Raw genomic sequence first — 18,156 nt, 5'->3', positions numbered from 1 at the left:
TCTCAAACTGATTACTTGTGATCTAACACTGTGCTCATTGTATGCTTATCAGAGGTCCCTTTAACAGAAAAAACAGGTCTATTTATTTTACTCATGGCAGTGATTGAACGCTGGAGCTGTCGCTTAGTAACAGAACGCTGACCCGCCCCCACAGGCTGCCCACTGCTCCAGTCAAACTCTATGTGAAACTAATTTCGACTGGGATTCACCAATTCGTTTACACTTTATTGCTAAAATGGTGTGAAAGCAAAATGTCTGACGAGGAAAGTGTGCCATGTTTTCTTGAGGACGTTAGAGTGAAGTTTGTGCAGGGAGTCGTGTGCAGACTGCTACGACTGCAGCGCCAGACATGGGAAAAGTCTGCTGCCAGCCAAGAGTTTCAGACTCTACTGCAACAATTTTTCGACAAGAATAGTGTAATTTTTATCTTTGTATCAAAAAATGGCGGTTTGGAGGCTTCTAATGAGGTATGATTTCTTATATATGGCTACATCTTCTTAACCCTGAATATTTGTTTACAGTGGCCTTTTCTTACATGTCTCTGAATGTGATAAAGAAAAATCTTTTTTCTTTTTTTTTTTTCTTTTTTTTTTCATTTTACAGAGTTCTGTCACGCAAAATGATCAAGTGTATATCCTTAAGAAAAAGTCTGTTCCACTGGGCACTGAAAACTACAGAGAAATCTTGACTTATGGCCTGGTATCTCCATGTCTACTGCTGCAGTTGTCATGCACTATTGAGCAGGTGACTTTGTAGTGCTGCCTCAATGCATAATTTTATATGATTACATAAGTGTTTACATTTGCTTTGACTTTAATACACTTTGCTGCTGTTGCTCTAGTTATGTGCTCCACTCTTGGCAAACACAAACAACCACAAGATGTGGCCCCGCCTGCTGTCCCAGGACGTTATACACCATGTTGAGAGGATCTCCAGTAAGACAGCAGTCGTGCAGGGTCAGATTCAAGGGAAAACTGTTCTTCCAATCCCGATGTCAACTCAGTGGTTAGACAAGCCGCTCAGCCATGTCCGAATGTAAGAAAAATCATGTTACCCTAATTGTTACATCAGTGGTTTTGTTGCAGTCCAGAGTCTAAAATGTGTTGTTTCTAGGTCTGAGAGCTATGACAGATCACTCACCCACACAATTGAGACCCACATTATCAATTGGACTAATCAAATCCACAAAACTTTGATGGAGGACTCTGCAGACATAATGAAGACTGGCAGCAATCCAGGGCCCTGGGCAGAGCTGAAGTTTTGGGCCTCAAGAAAAAGCAACATAGAGAGCATTTATCAACAGGTAAATTGACCTTATATGCAGCAGACTTTTACCAACATGTTACCTGTTCATCCTCTGTATTTTAAATGGTATTTTACTCTTCAGCTTCAGAGTCCTGTGGTTCAAAAAATGGAGAAGGCATTAGAAACTATTGAGAGCAGTTACCATCCAGTGATTCAGATGGGGATTGAGAAAGTATTTAAAGGTAACAACACATAGCCTATGCTGTACTTTATATACCTTGCTTGCTAAAATCTTTTTTTAAATTTCATATAGCTCTAAAAGAAGCTGAAGACATTGATCTACATCTGCAGCCTCTCCATACTCAATTATCATATTTGGAAACTAATGGTTTTGCCCAAATCAAACAATGTATTCCCTCACTTTTTCATACAATTTTACTAATCTGGACCAACTGCCGATCTTATCAAAGGCCAGCCCGCATTGTCGTTCTCCTGCAACAACTCTGCAATCTCCTTATTGATCAAGTAAGCCTCTGGAAGTTTTAAAATACAAATTGCTAGTCTGTATTATTACGTTGGGATTTCTGTTTTTGTTTAGGCTGGAACCTATCTTTCTGAAGATGTGCTACTCAGGGAGGATACCAAAGAAAGTCTGCAAATGGTGCAACGGGCACTAGACATTTTTCTTAGTTTTAAAAAAAATTATGAGACTCAGAGAGAGCACCTGGTTGGCAGCAGGAGTCATGCACCCTGGGATTTCCCTTCTGCTATGGTTTTTACACGTTTCAACAAGTTCTTTAATCGCATGCAGCAAATTGAGGTGGCAAGATTGAACTGTCGAGTAAGATTTCGTATGCATACTCTATACTAATTACTATGTGCGTTTATCTCCTTATATCTTCAGGATACGCTGGAAATTATGCTCGACTTTGAGAGAATGGAGAAACTAGAATTTGGTGGTGTTAAGGGCAAACTTTACAATGACCAAGCTGCTCAACTATATGCACAGTTCAGTAACCAGTGCCAGATAATTAGACACACTGAAAACAACCCCCTGGATTGTGACTCAAAGGTGAAATGGATAAATGATTTACAACGTCTAATGACTTAACTTGATATTCATCATGAAATACATTGTAACTGTATTTATATGTTCAGGATTTTGAGAGTGACTACAGTACTTTTAAAGATGGAATTGTGGACTTTGAGTGTCGCCTTGCCAGTTTCCTCTGCTCAGCCTTCAAAGATTGCTCTGGGTTGGACTCTGCTTTAAAAGTACGTACAGTTAAATTTCTTTAAAGATGTGCTATGTAGGTTTTTTGGTTTAGGGTCCACCCCCTGCTTGTCTCCCAGTGCCACCAGGCCAAGTTACAGGTCAGATCTGTGGAGAGGCGGGCCTGCTGATATTTTTGTGCAGTAAAAATCACCCATAATTGAATAAATACCTAAAACATTCAAGGCAAACTAATAATCTCTCTCTAGAGGAAAGCAGGTGTCTGACCCAAAACCAGAAATGTTACATGATGTTTAAACTACTGTAACTGTGAATTGACTTATTACAACACCAAACATATTGTCTTTCAGCTGTTAACAATTGTTGAGCCCTTCATGGAAAGAAAACTAATTCGAGAAATATTCAGTCACAACTTCCTTATATTGAAGCAACTGCTCCGAGAAGAGCTGGACATTTGTAGAGTGCTGTTGAAGCAACAGTTCAATCAGGTATTCTGTCAATTAAACTATTAGTTACACTAATACCGTGTACATGTTAAGGAACATTTTCCAATCACTTATAGACTGACAGGAGTCAAATGAAATATATGGCTCACACATCTGGGGCATTCAAGTGGGCAAAAATGCTCCGGGAGCGGCTTCAGGACCCATGGGAAAAAATACAATTATTGTTTGACATGTGAGTATGAATACACTTTTTTACTTTACCATCTTCAGTCAACATTTTGTTTTACAGTCCTTTTATTTTAATAACTGTTGTTGGTCAATCAAAAATATGAATGACCATTATTTTATCCCCTGTTTATTAAGTTGAGATTAAATATGTGTTTTCAGGTCTGCTGCTGGTGTGGATGTGATGGGGGAGTACCAGACATACACTGAGATGCTGAGTCTCCTGGACCACTACGAGGAGAGAGTCCACTCTGAATGGTGCAATGGTCTGGAAGAAACATGTCTGTCCAACCTGAACCACCCTCTGCTCACAAGAGACCTCCTGTCTGGACTTATTGCTGTCAACTTTAGCCCAAAGGTAGTGAAGTATTGATATTATTACAGGCTTAATAACACAGCTAATTCTATGAATTAATTATATCATTATGACAAATATAAAACTGATTAATCTTTTGTGGCAAGTTTTAGAAGGATGTACAGTTCAAAACAGCAAGCAACCAAGTGCAGCATCACTTTGACTTATAAATTGTTTTACTGGAAGAAGATCAATTAACACACAGAGATTCTTTAAATTTATGTTACTGGTTGGTATGATCACCATGGTTTTTTGTGTTTGTTTTTTTCACTCTAGCTGATTGAAATTTTAAAAGATGTGAACTACATACAATCCCTTAGCCATATCAGCATCCCAGCAGCTGCCATGGCAGTTTTTGAAAAGCGTGAGATGTTCACAAAGGTAAAGAAAGGTTATACATATTTATTTTGACCATTAAAAAAATATATGTTTTTATTAAATGTGTCTGAACATTTTACAGTATGTGAGAAGTCTTCAGCTGCTGGTAGAGGATTACAATAAGCTCAAACATACAGTTTTGGCTGTTGAGTTTCCTCTCATCAGAGCCAAAATGGAGGTTATAGACACAGAACTGGCCAGAGCAGAGTTGGACTTGACCTGGCAGGATCCGGGCTGTTGGGACTTCATAAGAACTACCAAAGATCTGGTCCATGATCTTGTACAGAGAGTCAGCAAAGCCAAGGAAAACTGTCAGGCTATACAGACGATAATGAAGGCGTGGTGCAAGCAGGCCATGTTTTTCAGAAAGGACAACAGAAAAGGATCTCTGATACACATCGAAGAACGAGCAGAACATGTGAGAAGAATGAACAGCAGTGTGAAAAAGGAAGCAGAGCTCATCCATCAGCTGGTTCAGGTGGGTGTCTTTGAACGTGATTTATTCAACTGATTTTGAATTTATTACAATTATTTGTTTACTCTAGTATTCAGTGATTTGGACTTATTGTAGAGAGGTAAGTTGTTAACCGATATATAATGTCATAGTTTAATTTAGTTTTTCATTGAAAAGGTTATAATCATAATGCTAATATTTGTAAAATATAAGAGGTAAAAAGTATGTAAAAACCTTTGTACTAAATGTATGACATAGAAATACATGTTTTTTGTCATTTTAAATCTATTATTGTCTTTGAATTGTTCACCAGGAGAATCAGGCTTTTTTCAGTGCTGATCCTGCCTCCAGTGAATGGGAGCTTTACCTGGAGTATGTGGATGAGATGGTGATAGAGGGGCTCTTCAGCTACATTCGACGGTCTTTACAGTTTTTTGTGGACAACATGGAGACCAGGCCTCACCACCCTCCTCTGTTTGAGGCCCAGCTTCTGCTCAGAGGGTCCGAGCTCACCTTTTCCCCATCACTGGAACGAGAGGCAGGAGATGGCCTGTATGAGCTGGTGGAGGGGATGGTGGGAGACATATTCAAGATTTCAGGAAACATCAACCGGGTAGCAGCACATTTGAACAATGAAAGCTACCAGGTACAAAAAAGTACTGTGTATGGCCTGTCTTATGAAATTTTAGGATGAACAATAAAACTCGAGTCTACAATAAGTTACTTACTCTACACCATGATAATCTGAAATGTTTTCTAAACAAACTATTTTGTAAGCAAAATTTGAGCTTCAGGTAATAAGTAGCACAATAAAACATCCATCACTCCTGTAAACAAAAATGTCACAGTAATACAATAATTAGACTAAAATACTGTTTATCTAATTTATAGAACAGTAAATCCAGATAATAATTGTCATGGATAATATGATGGATTATTAGTTTAATGTTTATCCAAATATGTGAACCATTGCATTTTCTTTTTGTTTTTCTGGCCTTAAATAGACAGAACTGTAAAATAACTTCTCAAATACAGTTGTTGATGTGATATTACTCCTGCAGGAGGTGATGGATAAAATGGTGGATCTGTCCGACCTCAGACAGGAGATAATGGAGCGAGTGGGAAACGTACTGAAGAAAGCCATCCATTTCCAGAAGAACTTTGATTGTTACTCCCACCTGTGGCAGGAAGACAGGGCTGAATTCCTCAACCAGTTTCTGCTGTATGGACGTGTACTCACAGCGGAGGAGATGGAGGCTTACAAAGCTGATTTACTACCACAATCCTCACCAACTATTGATAAATTTGAGGAACAGGTAAGAAATGTTTTCCAATGATAAACTGACATCCAAACAAAGTGATGTATTTTTGAAATCTTGCAATTCTTAGCGAGCGTTACGTTTAGTCACATTCACTCGAGTTGCATTTTGAGGAACTTTGACTCCTGAGAGTAATTTTCTGACACCACAGATACAGACAGATTTGATATACAACACAAATACTTGTGTACTCATACTTGAAAACAATTATTGGCTCTTCACACCTTAGTTTGCTGTAAATTAAAAATATTATATTTCAGATCAGTTATTATGAAGATCTACATTCTGAAATGTCCAAGTACGAGGACTTCAAATTGTACGATGGCTGGTTTCGAGTTGACATCAAGTTCTTCAAGGCCACTGTTCTGAATCTTATCAAGAAGTGGAGCTGGTTGTTCAAAGAGCACCTTCTGAGATATGTCATTAACAGGTAAACACGATTAATTGTGCACATATTGTCAGCAGTAACTATAAAAAAATGTTTAAACAGTTTTTTCTCCTAGTCTTAATGAGTTAGAGGAGTTCATTCAGACCACTATGGAAGGACTAGGTGTGCCTGTGGTCAAAGGAGACAGCGGTGGATTGGTTAAAGTCATGGGTCATCTTGTAGCTGTAAGGGGCCGACAGAAAAATACAGACAAAATGTTTGATCCCCTCCGACAAACAGTGACCCTTCTGGAAAGATCTGGAGTCAAAATACCAGAACATGTATACTCACAACTAGAGGTGGGTGAATGCATTATTTTATTTAGTTACATGAATTTACACCTTTTAAAATGCTCATGCTATATTCATGTATTTAGGATCTGCCTGAAAAATGGAATGAGGCCAAAAAACTGGCCTTGAAAGTGAGGCATGGAGTGGCACCGCTGCAAAATATTGAAGTCATGATTTTGAGGAAGCAGTGTGTGGAATTTGAGGTGAAACTAACCTTTCATTTAACCTTTCTGATTGGAGGGTTTGCAGCGAACTTGTACCATGGAAATGTTATTGCTATGCTAAAAGTATTTCACAGTAAGGCATTAAACCTATCTACCTTGCCTTTATACTATTTCAGGTAAAGCAAAGAAAATTCAGAGAGAAATTCAAAACTTCAGCACCTTTCAGTTACAACGCACTGGATCCATACACTAATCTTTGGAAGGCAAGTGTAACTGAGACCTTGATACCCTGTTGTTTTGCCAGATTAATCAAAACTAAACTATATGTCATTTTCAGTCTGAAAGGGAGATCCGATTGATTGAGAAAGCTTTAGCTGATCTCCAGGAATCCACAAACCTGTTCGATGTCACTATCCCTGAATACAGAGAAATCAAACTGTGTCGTCGGGAAATTACAGTCCTCAAAGAACTATGGGACATTGTCATATTTGTACAGGTGTGTATTGTCACGTCACTCATTCATCTAATGCTGTTATTGCTGGGGGTCTTGGGTGTTGGTTCCAGCATCTATGGGCCTTAAAGCAGGGGCCTAGCATAAAATGGCACAATACTAATACTAATGGACTAGTGATTGAGTACAGCTCTGCTTTCTGGAAGTCACTAAGCCATATTTCATAAACATATCTATTGGTTTGGGCCAGGAATGTATATCTTCTCATAAAAAAAAGACAAAAAAGAAAACAACAATAATGAAATAATATTTTTACAACCCACGAGAACTGTCCTTCAATAAATTAAGTGGATTTGGGTTCAGTGGAGCTGGCACATATCTTAGTTGAGGATAAAGGATTGCCACTTCATTCTTGTCTGAGAGATAACAGAGTTCCCTTTTCTTTTTTATTTATTTTTCAACTGTTTAAACTCATTTTACAGTTTTTGACAGTTTTCTTACAATAGATATTATAGGCCTTCTCGAGGTTATAATTTAGCATACCTTCAAAACAACAATTTTGATATTGCATAGAGTCTAGACAAAATTGCTCACCTTTACGTGTCTAATAATTTCCAAATAAAATATAGCCAAAAAGGTTTCAGTACAATTTTGAAAGCTAAAAACATTCTAAAATGACTATCATTTGTGTCATGTTGCAGTTGACCCTTTACCCTGTAGCCTAAATCTTCTCATAAACACCATTGCCCATTACTTTTATATGTCTGCAGACCAGTGTGGAGAAATGGACACTGACCAAATGGAGGCAGATAAGCGTGGACCAGATGGATGCAGATTTGAGGAGGTTTGCCAAGGTGAGGTCCCCAACAGTGCTCCATCACACCACTACATCTCTCCTGCTGTCTCTCTGTCATGCGCCGCTGCGGCTTGTAACAGATGCCCCAAACTAACTAATTACGTTTACCTACCTTCTGTTTGTGCAGGACATGAGGAGGCTCGACAAAGAGGCCCGCGTTTGGGACGTGTACTCTGGGTTAGACCTCTATGTAAAGAATCTGCTCACGTCACTGCGGGCCGTGAGTCAGTTACAGAGCCCAGCCATAAGGGAGCGCCACTGGGTACAGCTCATTAGCATTACAAAGGTGAGTAAAAAGACAAAAGAAATACAATTCAAGATGTGAAACCTGTCATTGGGAGTTACAATTGATATCTTTGTGCACTTAAATCAGGATACATCTGTGCCACATACGCCAAAATACTGGGAATGTGCACTGATTTAATTTGGTGTTTTAATAAATAGATTGATAATGAACATTGAAAAACCCTAAGTGGTTATATTTTTATACATCTACTCCTAATGGCACTTTTATGGTAGCTGTTTCTGTCTTTAAAACAACTTTCCTTTTCCACAGATGAACTTTTGTGTGACTGATAGCACCACACTTGAGAACCTCCTGGCTCTGAAGCTCCATTTGTTTGAAGATGAAGTCCGCAGCATAGTGGATAAGGCAGTCAAAGAGATGACCATAGAAAAGGTTGGTTATTAAGCAGAATGGTGAAAAAAATGGTTAATTATTTCAAATTTTTTATTTTTATTTTTTTAAGATTGTGACTGAAATAACTCAAACCTGGGCAGCAATGGAGCTTTCTTATGTCGACCATTACCAAACCTCAGTGCTGCTTCTTAAATGCGACGAACAGCTGATTGAAACGCTCGAGGATCACCAGGTAAAGTCTTTGTTATTGTTATTTAATTAATATTTTATGCCTCTGTTGTAAAGTCTGTGCACTGCAGGGGCCCTTAACACTGTCTGGTAGAAGTGGTGAATAGCGCACACAAAAGGACCGCCCTGTCTGACTGTCTAACTGCTCTGGCGAGGGAGAAGAGGTCCCTATTGAGCCATCAGATTTATTGCTTATGTGCTTTGTTGCACTGTGGCTATCTTTAACATGTACACCAGATGTATAGGAGGTTACAACCACCAATTAGATGCCCTGTCTCTTTAGTGCATCTTAGTGTATAGAGCTCATTTGAATTTTTCTTTTTCTTAGTTTATGGTTGAGAAGTCCTAATAAGGGGACATATGCATATGGAAAGTTGGACTACCACATATTGCAAGTTAACCTAATGCATACCTAGTTTTCCCTAGTTTGACCATTTTGCTGTAGATAATAATTTTATATCCTGGTTGGACGTTGGCAGCAGATGTAAGATAATGTAGAAGTAATAAGTTACCAAGCAACCAGTTTTATGCAGTTAAAACCTGAAGATGTGAGACAGGCCTCTATTTTGACAATCCAGGCTCAAAACGATTGTGTTTAGTTGTGCTTTATTCTGCACTCTTCTGTTTTAATGGTCATTTTATGATGATTATTTGAGATTATTTATGTTTTGATTTGTGTGATTTTAATGTCTTTCTTATTCTGTAAAGCACTTTGAATTACTTTGTGTATGAATTGTGCTATACAAATAAACTTGCCTTGCCTAAACAAGTGTCATAAGTTAGCCAATTTACACAATCTTGATTTTCTCAAAAATATTTTCTTGTGCATAATTTTGCATGGAATGGATAGATGGAATTTTGTGTATTGATGACATAGAGTACTAAAAAGCTATCCCTCTATTACAGTACTCCATTACATTTTTCAACATCTCTTCACTAAAATGATTAAAAAGAATTTGATAATTAAATTACCAGACACTATGCCACCAAATTATTATTATTATCAGAAAAAAACATGACAATCTTTCATATTCACTTGTTATCTCAAAGTATCTGTTTTGTTTCTCACTACTAGGTTCAGCTGCAAAACATTTTTCAGAGTAAACATGTAGATCACTTCCTGGTGCAAGTGGTGACACTCCAGAAGCAGCTGACCTTAGCAGACTCGGTGCTGATGGTGTGGATGGAGGTGCAGAGGATCTGGGTTTACCTTGAGAGCATCTTCAAAGACTGTGAAGACTTACGACAACAGCTCCCAGAAGATGCACACAGATTTGAAATTATAGATACAGAATTTCAGGTTTTTAATTAGTAACTTCTTGCACATAGGCTACTTGGATGTTTTGAATAATTTAACAGGTTTGATTTTGTTTTTAAAGGAATTGATGCAAGATAGTGCTAAAACTAGAAATGTCATTGAGGCTACCAATAAACCGGGTCTGTATGAGAAATTGGAGAACCTACAAAAAAGGCGGGTACTTTTAAAAAATATTCAACTGAAACCCATAATCATAGTATGCTATTATATTTTACAGTCTTTTCAAATATGCAATTTTTCTCCTCCACAAACAGGTTGGCCTTGTGTGAAAAGGCTCTTGGGGAATATCTAGAGAGCAAACGACTTCTGTTTCCACGTTTCTACTTCATTTCCACTGCAGATTTGTTAGACATCCTCTCAAAGGGCAGTCGTCCTAAAGAGGTAAATGCTACTTTCCCTTTTATTTCAGTGTCAGCAGAAATGTTTTTCTTTAAAGAACTGTAACTTTTCTGGTGGAGGGCCCATCACCTGCTTTTGTCTCCATGGATATGCAGATGGAGGTGCAGATGGAGATATTGTGATTGTACCAAATTTCCCACAGTATCACATTACCCTGATCTGTTTAAGTGTGTGACAGGTCAGATCTGTGGACAGGAGACCCCTTTACAATGCTTGTTGCTATTTCCCTATAAGAACACCTTAATGCCATTCTGTGGAAAATAGCAAGTGTCAGAACCACCACCAGCAAAGTTACACATTGCACCTTCAAGTACTTATGACTTAATGTGAATTTTTTGCAGACATGTGTTCATCTTTCAAAACTGTTCGACAATGTGTCCGATCTGGAGTTTGCCAAGAATGAGCATTTGGATAATCCCAAACTGGCACTGGGCATGTACAGCAAAGAGAGAGAGTATGTGCCTTTCCCGACTGAGTGTGTCTGCTGTGGACCGGTAAGATCACCTAAAATAACACACCTACAATAAACCAAAAACTATCACTAAAGCATTTGTGTATTTTTCATATCAGGTGGAAGTCTGGCTCAGCTCTCTAGAGAAGTCTATGAGGGAGAGCGTGAGAGCCCACCTGTCCGAGGCTGTGGGGACATATGAGGATAAACAGCGGGAGCAGTGGATCCTTGAGCTCCCGGCACAGGTGGCCCTCACTGGCTCTCAGATCTGGTGGAGCAACGACATGGAGCACGTATTCAAACGCCTGGAGGAGGGATTTGAGTCATCTCTAAAGGACTACAACAAGAAACAGGTAGGCTGAGCACTTTAAATTGTAGAAAGAGAGGGACATGTTGAATGTGGTGGGACACTGAGGGACGGACTTGGCAAATTTAGCCTCAGAGGTAGAAAGTCACTGCAGTAACACCATATGATTTTTAGTTTTTATCAACCAGAATGCACAGTCTGGAATAGCAATAGGAATAAGAAAAAAAAATGCTATCTTTGTAAATGTGACTTTTTATGCCATTCATGTGCCATCAAAAAAGAGGGAGATTTTCTTAATAAGTGGGACGAGACAGGGGCCAAAATGGCTGTGCAGGACAACCAAAAGAGGAACAGGTGGTCACCCTAGAAACAGGTGCAGGCTAATATGCTAATGTGCTGTCCAATCAGATAGTATTGCTCTATTGAATTAGCTGTTAAATGTGTACTTGCAGTGATTGACATATTTTGTTTTAAGTTAATAATTGGGTAATAAATCAATGACCTGCTCTATTTGTACAAGCTGTGTGTGTACCATGCTCACACTTATATTATTGGGCTTGTCAGTTTCATTAGCACTCTTTGAGGTTAGCATGTCCTTGTCCTTGCTGTTGAATAATCTTTTTCACCTTTCACGTCTGTGGACTGCACTGATTGAATTGGCAGCTCACATGACTGTTGACAAATGCAAGCACAAGCTGTTACAAAAATAAAATAAAAACACCATATTATTTTAGAATACTTGTTTCTTTCAGATTTCTCAGCTCAATTCTCTAATTACCATGCTCCTGGGAGAGTTGAGTCCAGGAAATAGACAGAAGATCATGACTGTTTGTACCATTGACGTCCACGCAAGAGATGTCGTTGCTAACCTGATTGCTCAAAAGGTTTGTACAACTGAGTGGCCTAGTTTCACTCTACACTAATATGATTTAAACTTTTACATCACATATTAACTGTAATCTCTCTCTCTCTCTGTTTTTATTTAATTTTAATATGTTTAAAACTTGTCTTTAGGCAACCTCTTCACAGGCCTTTCACTGGCTTTCCCAGCTCAGACACTGCTGGAATGAACAACTGGGCCACTGCTTTGTTAATATCTGTGATGCTCAGTTCCAGTATTCTTATGAATATCTTGGAAATACCCCACGTCTTGTTGTCACTCCACTCACAGACCGGTAACTAATACTTTGCTTTTACTATATTTTATTTGGAAAGGACAACTTCGTATATTATTCAATCAAACAAACTTTATTTGTGAAGTGCTTTTGTACGACCACATACAGTATTTTCTCTGAGGTTTTTATATGGATCATTTGTCATTTCAGATGCTACATCACCCTAACACAATCCCTTCACCTGACCATGAGTGGGGCACCGGCAGGTCCAGCCGGGACAGGAAAAACTGAGACTACCAAAGATCTAGGCAGAGCATTGGGTGTCATGGTGTACATCTTCAACTGCTCTGAACAAATGGATTATAAGGTAATAGAACTACATAGATATAAAGTAGGCATGAACAGTTTTGGAAAAATTCACTAGTATTGCTGTTGTGATTACAATTGCATTTAAAAAAAAATCCTGTATAAGTACATTTAAACACCAAAAACATTAATATTTCAGGAATGAAATGAATGAAATTTTAACTGGTAATCTAATACAGGAATCTTTGAAAACATGTTATTTGTATAGAACATTAACAATAATATCTCTATGGAGACAAGCAGGTGGTAGACCCTCCTCCAGTGCTTTTTTAAGCAATGTAATGTTCTATGCAAACAGCATGTTCTCAAATGCTTCAAAAGATTTAAGTATTACCGGATATATAGTGCACTGCTTCATAATTCAAATTGCGCACTTGATTCACTTGATTAAACTTGATGCCCTCATATGATTTATGATAAAGTGTCATTCTTTTTCCTCCAGTCAATAGGAAACATCTACAAAGGCCTGGCTCAGACTGGAGCATGGGGCTGCTTTGATGAGTTCAATCGCATCGCAGTGGATGTTTTGTCAGTAGTGGCTGTTCAGGTCAAAACAATTCAGGATGCAATTCGCTCCAAAAAGAAAAGGTATTCCTCCATATTTAGTGTTGCTTTAGTTTTGTAATTCATTATAGTGGCAGTGAATGACTTTATGACTCTACAACATTGCAGGTTTCTGTTTTTGGACACAGAAATTGCCCTAAAACAGTCAGTTGGGATTTTTATCACGATGAACCCTGGATATGCAGGAAGAACAGAGCTGCCCCAGAACCTCAAGACTTTATTCAGGTATGTCATTAGATAATCATTACTTAGTCCTTTGTTGTGGATGGGTCCTTGTTTTCTGCCCAATTTAGTCCTGTTTTAGTTCAGGTCTAGTCCAGATTTGCAGTAGTTCTTGGTTTGATTTGGTGTGTGCAAGTATGAATGCACCAATTGTATGTGAAGTTATGTTTTATTTTCTTAAATGCCTTTAGACCCTGTGCTATGGTGGTACCTGATACAGAGCTGATTTGTGAGATAATGTTGGTCACTGAGGGCTTCCGTAGTGCAAAGATTTTGGCCAGAAAGTTCATAACTTTGTACTCACTATGCAAGGAACTGCTTTCAAAACAGGTAAACTCAACCATTCCATTGAGTTTGTACTAATGTTTATGTGAATTCTGTGATAAAATTATTATATATGTTATAAACTATGTTTTTTAGGACCACTATGACTGGGGTTTACGAGCTGTGAAGTCTGTCTTAGTTGTGGCAGGAACACTGAAAAGAAGAGACAGCTCAAGACCAGAGGAGCAGGTAAATTTTATACCCATATGATATTTCTCAAAAATATAATATTTTTCACAAATTTTAAACTTTTTTCAGGTATTGATGCGTGCATTAAGGGATTTCAACATGCCCAAAATTGTGACAGAAGATGTATCAATTTTCCTCGGACTTCTTGGTGACCTTTTCCCTGGCCTGGATGTTGAGAGGGAAAGAGATTTGGAATTTGAAAAAAGCATCCGTAGCAGCATCCTGGAACTTCGCCTTCAGCCTGAAGAGACATTTGTCCTAAAGGTTAGATGATAATGACTTTTCTTTCATTAAAACTATTTAAAACAAGAAAAAATAAATAAAAAACACTTTTTCCAGGTGGTGCAGTTACACGAACTTCTGGCAATCCGACATTCAGTGTTTGTTGCTGGAAATGCTGGGACTGGAAAAAGCCAGGTGCATTATTTAGATTTTTCTGTAAATTCTGTATACAGTATTTTATAACTAGACATGTAACTTAACAGTATTTATTTTGTAGATACTAAGAGTCCTTCATAAAACTTACACAAACTTGAAGAAAAAGCCTGTCTGGAGTGACCTCAATCCAAAGGCAGTGGATACAGATGAATTGTTCGGCTTCATTCATCCTTCTACACGAGAGTGGAAAGATGGTAATACAGATTTGTTTGAATAAAAGAGATTTATTTAGGAGCCAGTCTATACTTTATTACTATGATAATTGTATGGCCTTGTGAATTGCTGTGGTTCATTGGCTGTTTCAGGTTTGCTCTCATCTCTGATGCGAGAGCAGGCGAACATCTCCCACCCGGGTCCTAAGTGGATTGTGCTCGATGGAGACATTGATCCGATGTGGATTGAATCCCTCAACACTGTAATGGATGACAACAAGGTCCCTCCCTCCTGTTAACACTTACACTGTTGTACAGCACAGGGTACACAAGAGGCTGCATAAAGCTTTTTATTGAGTTTACTTGAATATCATCGGTCAATATTTGGTCCAGGTACAATGAGGTCAGTAAATTAGATTAGAGAAAATGTAAACCATATCAAGCGTTCATTTACAAAAATAAAATCTTGAAAAGTTCTATATTAAATCTCCGAATCAAATTTATAATTGATGAACATTTTGTTTTTTGTTTTTTTTTAGAAATGATAGTAAAATTGTTATACTATGACACTAGACACTGTATATATGTAAAGTGAGAACCACAGAATAATTTCATTTTTTTAACATTTGGATATGTTCTTAGACAATATTATATCTTTTTCGTAACTGTAGACCAATCAGTCACCTGGAGCGGCATAAACCATCTCACATTTTGCTGGTCCCAGATGTGTAAACAGGAAGTGTGTAACTGTTCCAAATCATAGACCAAATCACTCTACGCTAAGAAGATTGAGAAAACAGGCTGACAGAAAATTGGATGTTGTTGTAATTGTGTAAAATGTTACCTTTCAGGTCCTGACTTTGGCCAGTAACGAGCGTGTGCCCCTCACCTCATCAATGAGACTGCTATTTGAAATCAGTCACCTCCAATCGGCCACTCCCGCCACTGTGTCCAGAGCAGGAATCCTCTATGTCAATCAGCACGACTTGGGCTGGAACCCGTGAGTCAAACTAAAACACTTTTATTGCTCTTTATCCAATAATATTCCATGCAAAACTAATGGGAATGAGTTGTTGTGATCTTAGATACGTTGCAACCTGGATTGACCAACGGGAAAGGCAGACTGAAAGAGCGCATCTCACCATACTGTTTGAAAAATATGTGCCACGTTGTCTAGAGCAAATGAGAAACAAGTTTAAGACCATAACTCCTATCCCTGAAAGCTCAATGGTTCAGGTACTACACACACCAGTATATTTATAGTAACTGTATAAACCTACTGTAAAACACTGATTTCTTCTTTAGACACTCTGCTGTTTACTTGACTGCCTTTTAACTCCCGAAAACATCCCATCTGACTCTCCACGGGAAATTTATGAGACATATTTTACTTTTGCTTGCATTTGGGCTTTTGGTGGTGCGCTACATCAAGATCAGGTATGTTTATTTGCAATATTTTTTTTGTAAATGTGTGTTTTTCAACTTCCTGTTTATAGGTGACATTTTGAGGATTTTGAAATGTTAATTGCTACGACAACAATGCATATATATATATATATATTCTTTTTTTCATTAGCTCTGTGATTACCGTATGGAATTCAGTCACTGGTGGGCCAAAGAAATGAAGTCAGTGAAATTACCAGCACAGGGGACTGTTTTTGATTACTACCTTGATCCACAAACCAGAAGATTTTTACCCTGGTCTGATATTGTCCCTGCTTTTGAAATGGAAACTTGTACACCATTACAGGTAAGACTCACTGTTAGACTTAAAACTACCAGCTTTCCCTACAATAAAATATCCCTTGGCAATCATACCCCATTTAAGAAAAAAAAAAATTACCAAAAATGAACAATGCAAGCATATTAAAAATGTAAGCATGCCTGGGTGAACATAATAAGAGAGGGTAAAGTCACATTGTGAGGTTATGGTAGGGTGCAGGAATGGATGATAGGCTTGCCACTGTGTCTGATTACCATCTAGTGAACCCCATACCAGACTGAGCGGGGGTGAAGTCATGAGCAACAAGGCTTGAGCTATCACCCACACACTATTGTCTTTCTTTATTCTCCTGCATACAGCTGTGAATGCTCTAAAGCCTCTCACTGGGCCATAATTAGTGGGGTTTTGTTCTCTGCAAATGATGCTATTATGACAGAATAGTTGTGGTCTACTGGGGAAATACAAGAAATTATAAATCACATGCAATTCACTGAACACATGTCTGTCAATAAATCACTAAAAGAAAGCCGTAATAAGCATGTATGTTTCTGTGCACGCGCTCCCTGCTGCTCCTATGATTGCAGGCTGTTCTGGTGCACACAGCAGAGAGCGTGTGTCTGCAATACTTCATGGACTTGTTGCTGAAAAAGAGACAGCCGCTGATGCTGGTGGGGAACGCCGGAGTGGGGAAGTCGGCACTTGTCAGGAACAAGTTAGACTCACTTCAACAGAGTTACATGACGGCAAAAGTGCCACTCAACTACTACACCACCTCTCACATGCTGCAGAGTAAGTCAGGTTTTTGGTCTGGTTTTGTTAAATTTGAGATAAACTACAGCACCATCTACTGGCCATTAGACTTTGACAAGCTTTATCGAAACATGGGAATTACTTGACACAATGATTCACAAATAGTAAAAAAAAAACAACAATCCTCTATACACATTTTTTTAAGTAATATGATCAGATAAATTATAGCAGTAAGAAAGTAAAGGTAGGATTTAAATACTAAAGGCTAAAGGTTAATTGTGCAGTTTTTCACTTTCATGTATATTAATAAAAGACGTGTAGTGTAAAACCACCTTCTTTTATTCTTACTTTTTTGTAATGTGGCTAACCTTTACTTTTGCATTTATTAATAACATTTTCTTTGTTGCTTTTCAGTGAACCTTGAACAGCATTTGGAGAAAAGAACAGGCAAAACTTACTCACCTGTCGGTAACAAGAAGCTGATCTATTTTGTGGATGACATAAACATGCCGGCTGTAGACACTTATGGCACCGTGCAGCCTCACACTCTCATCCGTCAACATCTAGATTATGGCCACTGGTGAGAAGAATAAAACATGTAATATATGTAAAATAATATTATGTTTACTTATTTGTTTTCTCTGTAAACACAGGTATGACAGACATAAACTGACCCTAAAAGAAATACACAACACTCAGTATATTGCTTGTATGAACCCAACTGCTGGAAGCTTCAATATTAACCCTAGACTACAGGTAACTTATCGATACTTGTGTTATTTATGCAAATCACATGCAAACACAATTGGGAAAAATACTATCTGTTTTCTCCACAGAGGCATTTTTCAGTATTAGCCGTAAACTTCCCTTCGACTGATGCTCAGATGTCGATCTTTGGTCAGATTCTCACGGCCCATCTGCAGCAGCAGCCCTTTAGTTCACTGGTTCAGAAAAGTGCCACAGCTGTGCTCCGTGCTGCCATAACTCTTCATCACAAGATGGTTAACAGCTGTCTACCCACTGCCATCAAATTCCACTACATATTTAATCTCCGAGACTTATCCAACGTCTTCCAGGTAGTGCCAGCAGATTTATAGTAAAGTGAGTTGAGTGAGTTGAGTGAGTT

The 18,156-nt window shown here is 38.4% G+C and overlaps 1 protein-coding gene across 2 annotated transcripts in view; it reads left to right on the top strand.

Annotated features, from left to right (window-relative positions):
* Window positions 1-251: 251 nt before the first annotated feature.
* Window positions 252-18,156, top strand: part of LOC117383661 (dynein axonemal heavy chain 11) — a 35,002-nt gene continuing 17,097 nt past the window's right edge. The window contains exons 1-49 of one of the 2 annotated variants that reach the window (XM_055227648.1): window positions 252-467; window positions 604-744; window positions 842-1,027; window positions 1,121-1,303; window positions 1,388-1,487; window positions 1,559-1,770; window positions 1,844-2,065; window positions 2,150-2,317; window positions 2,404-2,520; window positions 2,830-2,967; window positions 3,042-3,157; window positions 3,313-3,508; window positions 3,782-3,886; window positions 3,966-4,361; window positions 4,651-4,983; window positions 5,399-5,653; window positions 5,917-6,086; window positions 6,160-6,382; window positions 6,460-6,576; window positions 6,714-6,800; window positions 6,875-7,033; window positions 7,759-7,842; window positions 7,972-8,130; window positions 8,401-8,523; window positions 8,594-8,716; window positions 9,788-10,012; window positions 10,092-10,183; window positions 10,285-10,411; window positions 10,771-10,923; window positions 11,000-11,233; window positions 11,940-12,071; window positions 12,202-12,362; window positions 12,513-12,669; window positions 13,111-13,256; window positions 13,341-13,457; window positions 13,646-13,784; window positions 13,875-13,967; window positions 14,037-14,231; window positions 14,307-14,384; window positions 14,467-14,599; window positions 14,711-14,838; window positions 15,409-15,557; window positions 15,643-15,793; window positions 15,863-15,994; window positions 16,134-16,307; window positions 16,865-17,069; window positions 17,445-17,610; window positions 17,684-17,786; window positions 17,867-18,106. In XM_055227648.1, the coding sequence (XP_055083623.1) occupies window positions 252-467; window positions 604-744; window positions 842-1,027; window positions 1,121-1,303; window positions 1,388-1,487; window positions 1,559-1,770; window positions 1,844-2,065; window positions 2,150-2,317; window positions 2,404-2,520; window positions 2,830-2,967; window positions 3,042-3,157; window positions 3,313-3,508; window positions 3,782-3,886; window positions 3,966-4,361; window positions 4,651-4,983; window positions 5,399-5,653; window positions 5,917-6,086; window positions 6,160-6,382; window positions 6,460-6,576; window positions 6,714-6,800; window positions 6,875-7,033; window positions 7,759-7,842; window positions 7,972-8,130; window positions 8,401-8,523; window positions 8,594-8,716; window positions 9,788-10,012; window positions 10,092-10,183; window positions 10,285-10,411; window positions 10,771-10,923; window positions 11,000-11,233; window positions 11,940-12,071; window positions 12,202-12,362; window positions 12,513-12,669; window positions 13,111-13,256; window positions 13,341-13,457; window positions 13,646-13,784; window positions 13,875-13,967; window positions 14,037-14,231; window positions 14,307-14,384; window positions 14,467-14,599; window positions 14,711-14,838; window positions 15,409-15,557; window positions 15,643-15,793; window positions 15,863-15,994; window positions 16,134-16,307; window positions 16,865-17,069; window positions 17,445-17,610; window positions 17,684-17,786; window positions 17,867-18,106 (7,959 nt within the window). Of the gene's footprint in view, window positions 472-603; window positions 745-841; window positions 1,028-1,092; window positions 1,304-1,387; window positions 1,488-1,558; window positions 1,771-1,843; window positions 2,066-2,149; window positions 2,318-2,403; window positions 2,521-2,829; window positions 2,968-3,041; window positions 3,158-3,312; window positions 3,509-3,781; window positions 3,887-3,965; window positions 4,362-4,650; window positions 4,984-5,398; window positions 5,654-5,916; window positions 6,087-6,159; window positions 6,383-6,459; window positions 6,577-6,713; window positions 6,801-6,874; window positions 7,034-7,758; window positions 7,843-7,971; window positions 8,131-8,400; window positions 8,524-8,593; window positions 8,717-9,787; window positions 10,013-10,091; window positions 10,184-10,284; window positions 10,412-10,770; window positions 10,924-10,999; window positions 11,234-11,939; window positions 12,072-12,201; window positions 12,363-12,512; window positions 12,670-13,110; window positions 13,257-13,340; window positions 13,458-13,645; window positions 13,785-13,874; window positions 13,968-14,036; window positions 14,232-14,306; window positions 14,385-14,466; window positions 14,600-14,710; window positions 14,839-15,408; window positions 15,558-15,642; window positions 15,794-15,862; window positions 15,995-16,133; window positions 16,308-16,864; window positions 17,070-17,444; window positions 17,611-17,683; window positions 17,787-17,866; window positions 18,107-18,156 lie in introns of both variants that reach the window. The other variant, XM_033980858.2, reaches the window with a different exon arrangement.

This window comes from Periophthalmus magnuspinnatus, chromosome 16, assembly GCF_009829125.3.
Source record: "Periophthalmus magnuspinnatus isolate fPerMag1 chromosome 16, fPerMag1.2.pri, whole genome shotgun sequence".
NCBI classification, from domain to species: Eukaryota; Metazoa; Chordata; class Actinopteri; order Gobiiformes; family Gobiidae; genus Periophthalmus; species Periophthalmus magnuspinnatus.
Note: the sequence above shows the minus strand (reverse complement) of the source record. Positions and strands in the feature narration are given on the sequence as shown.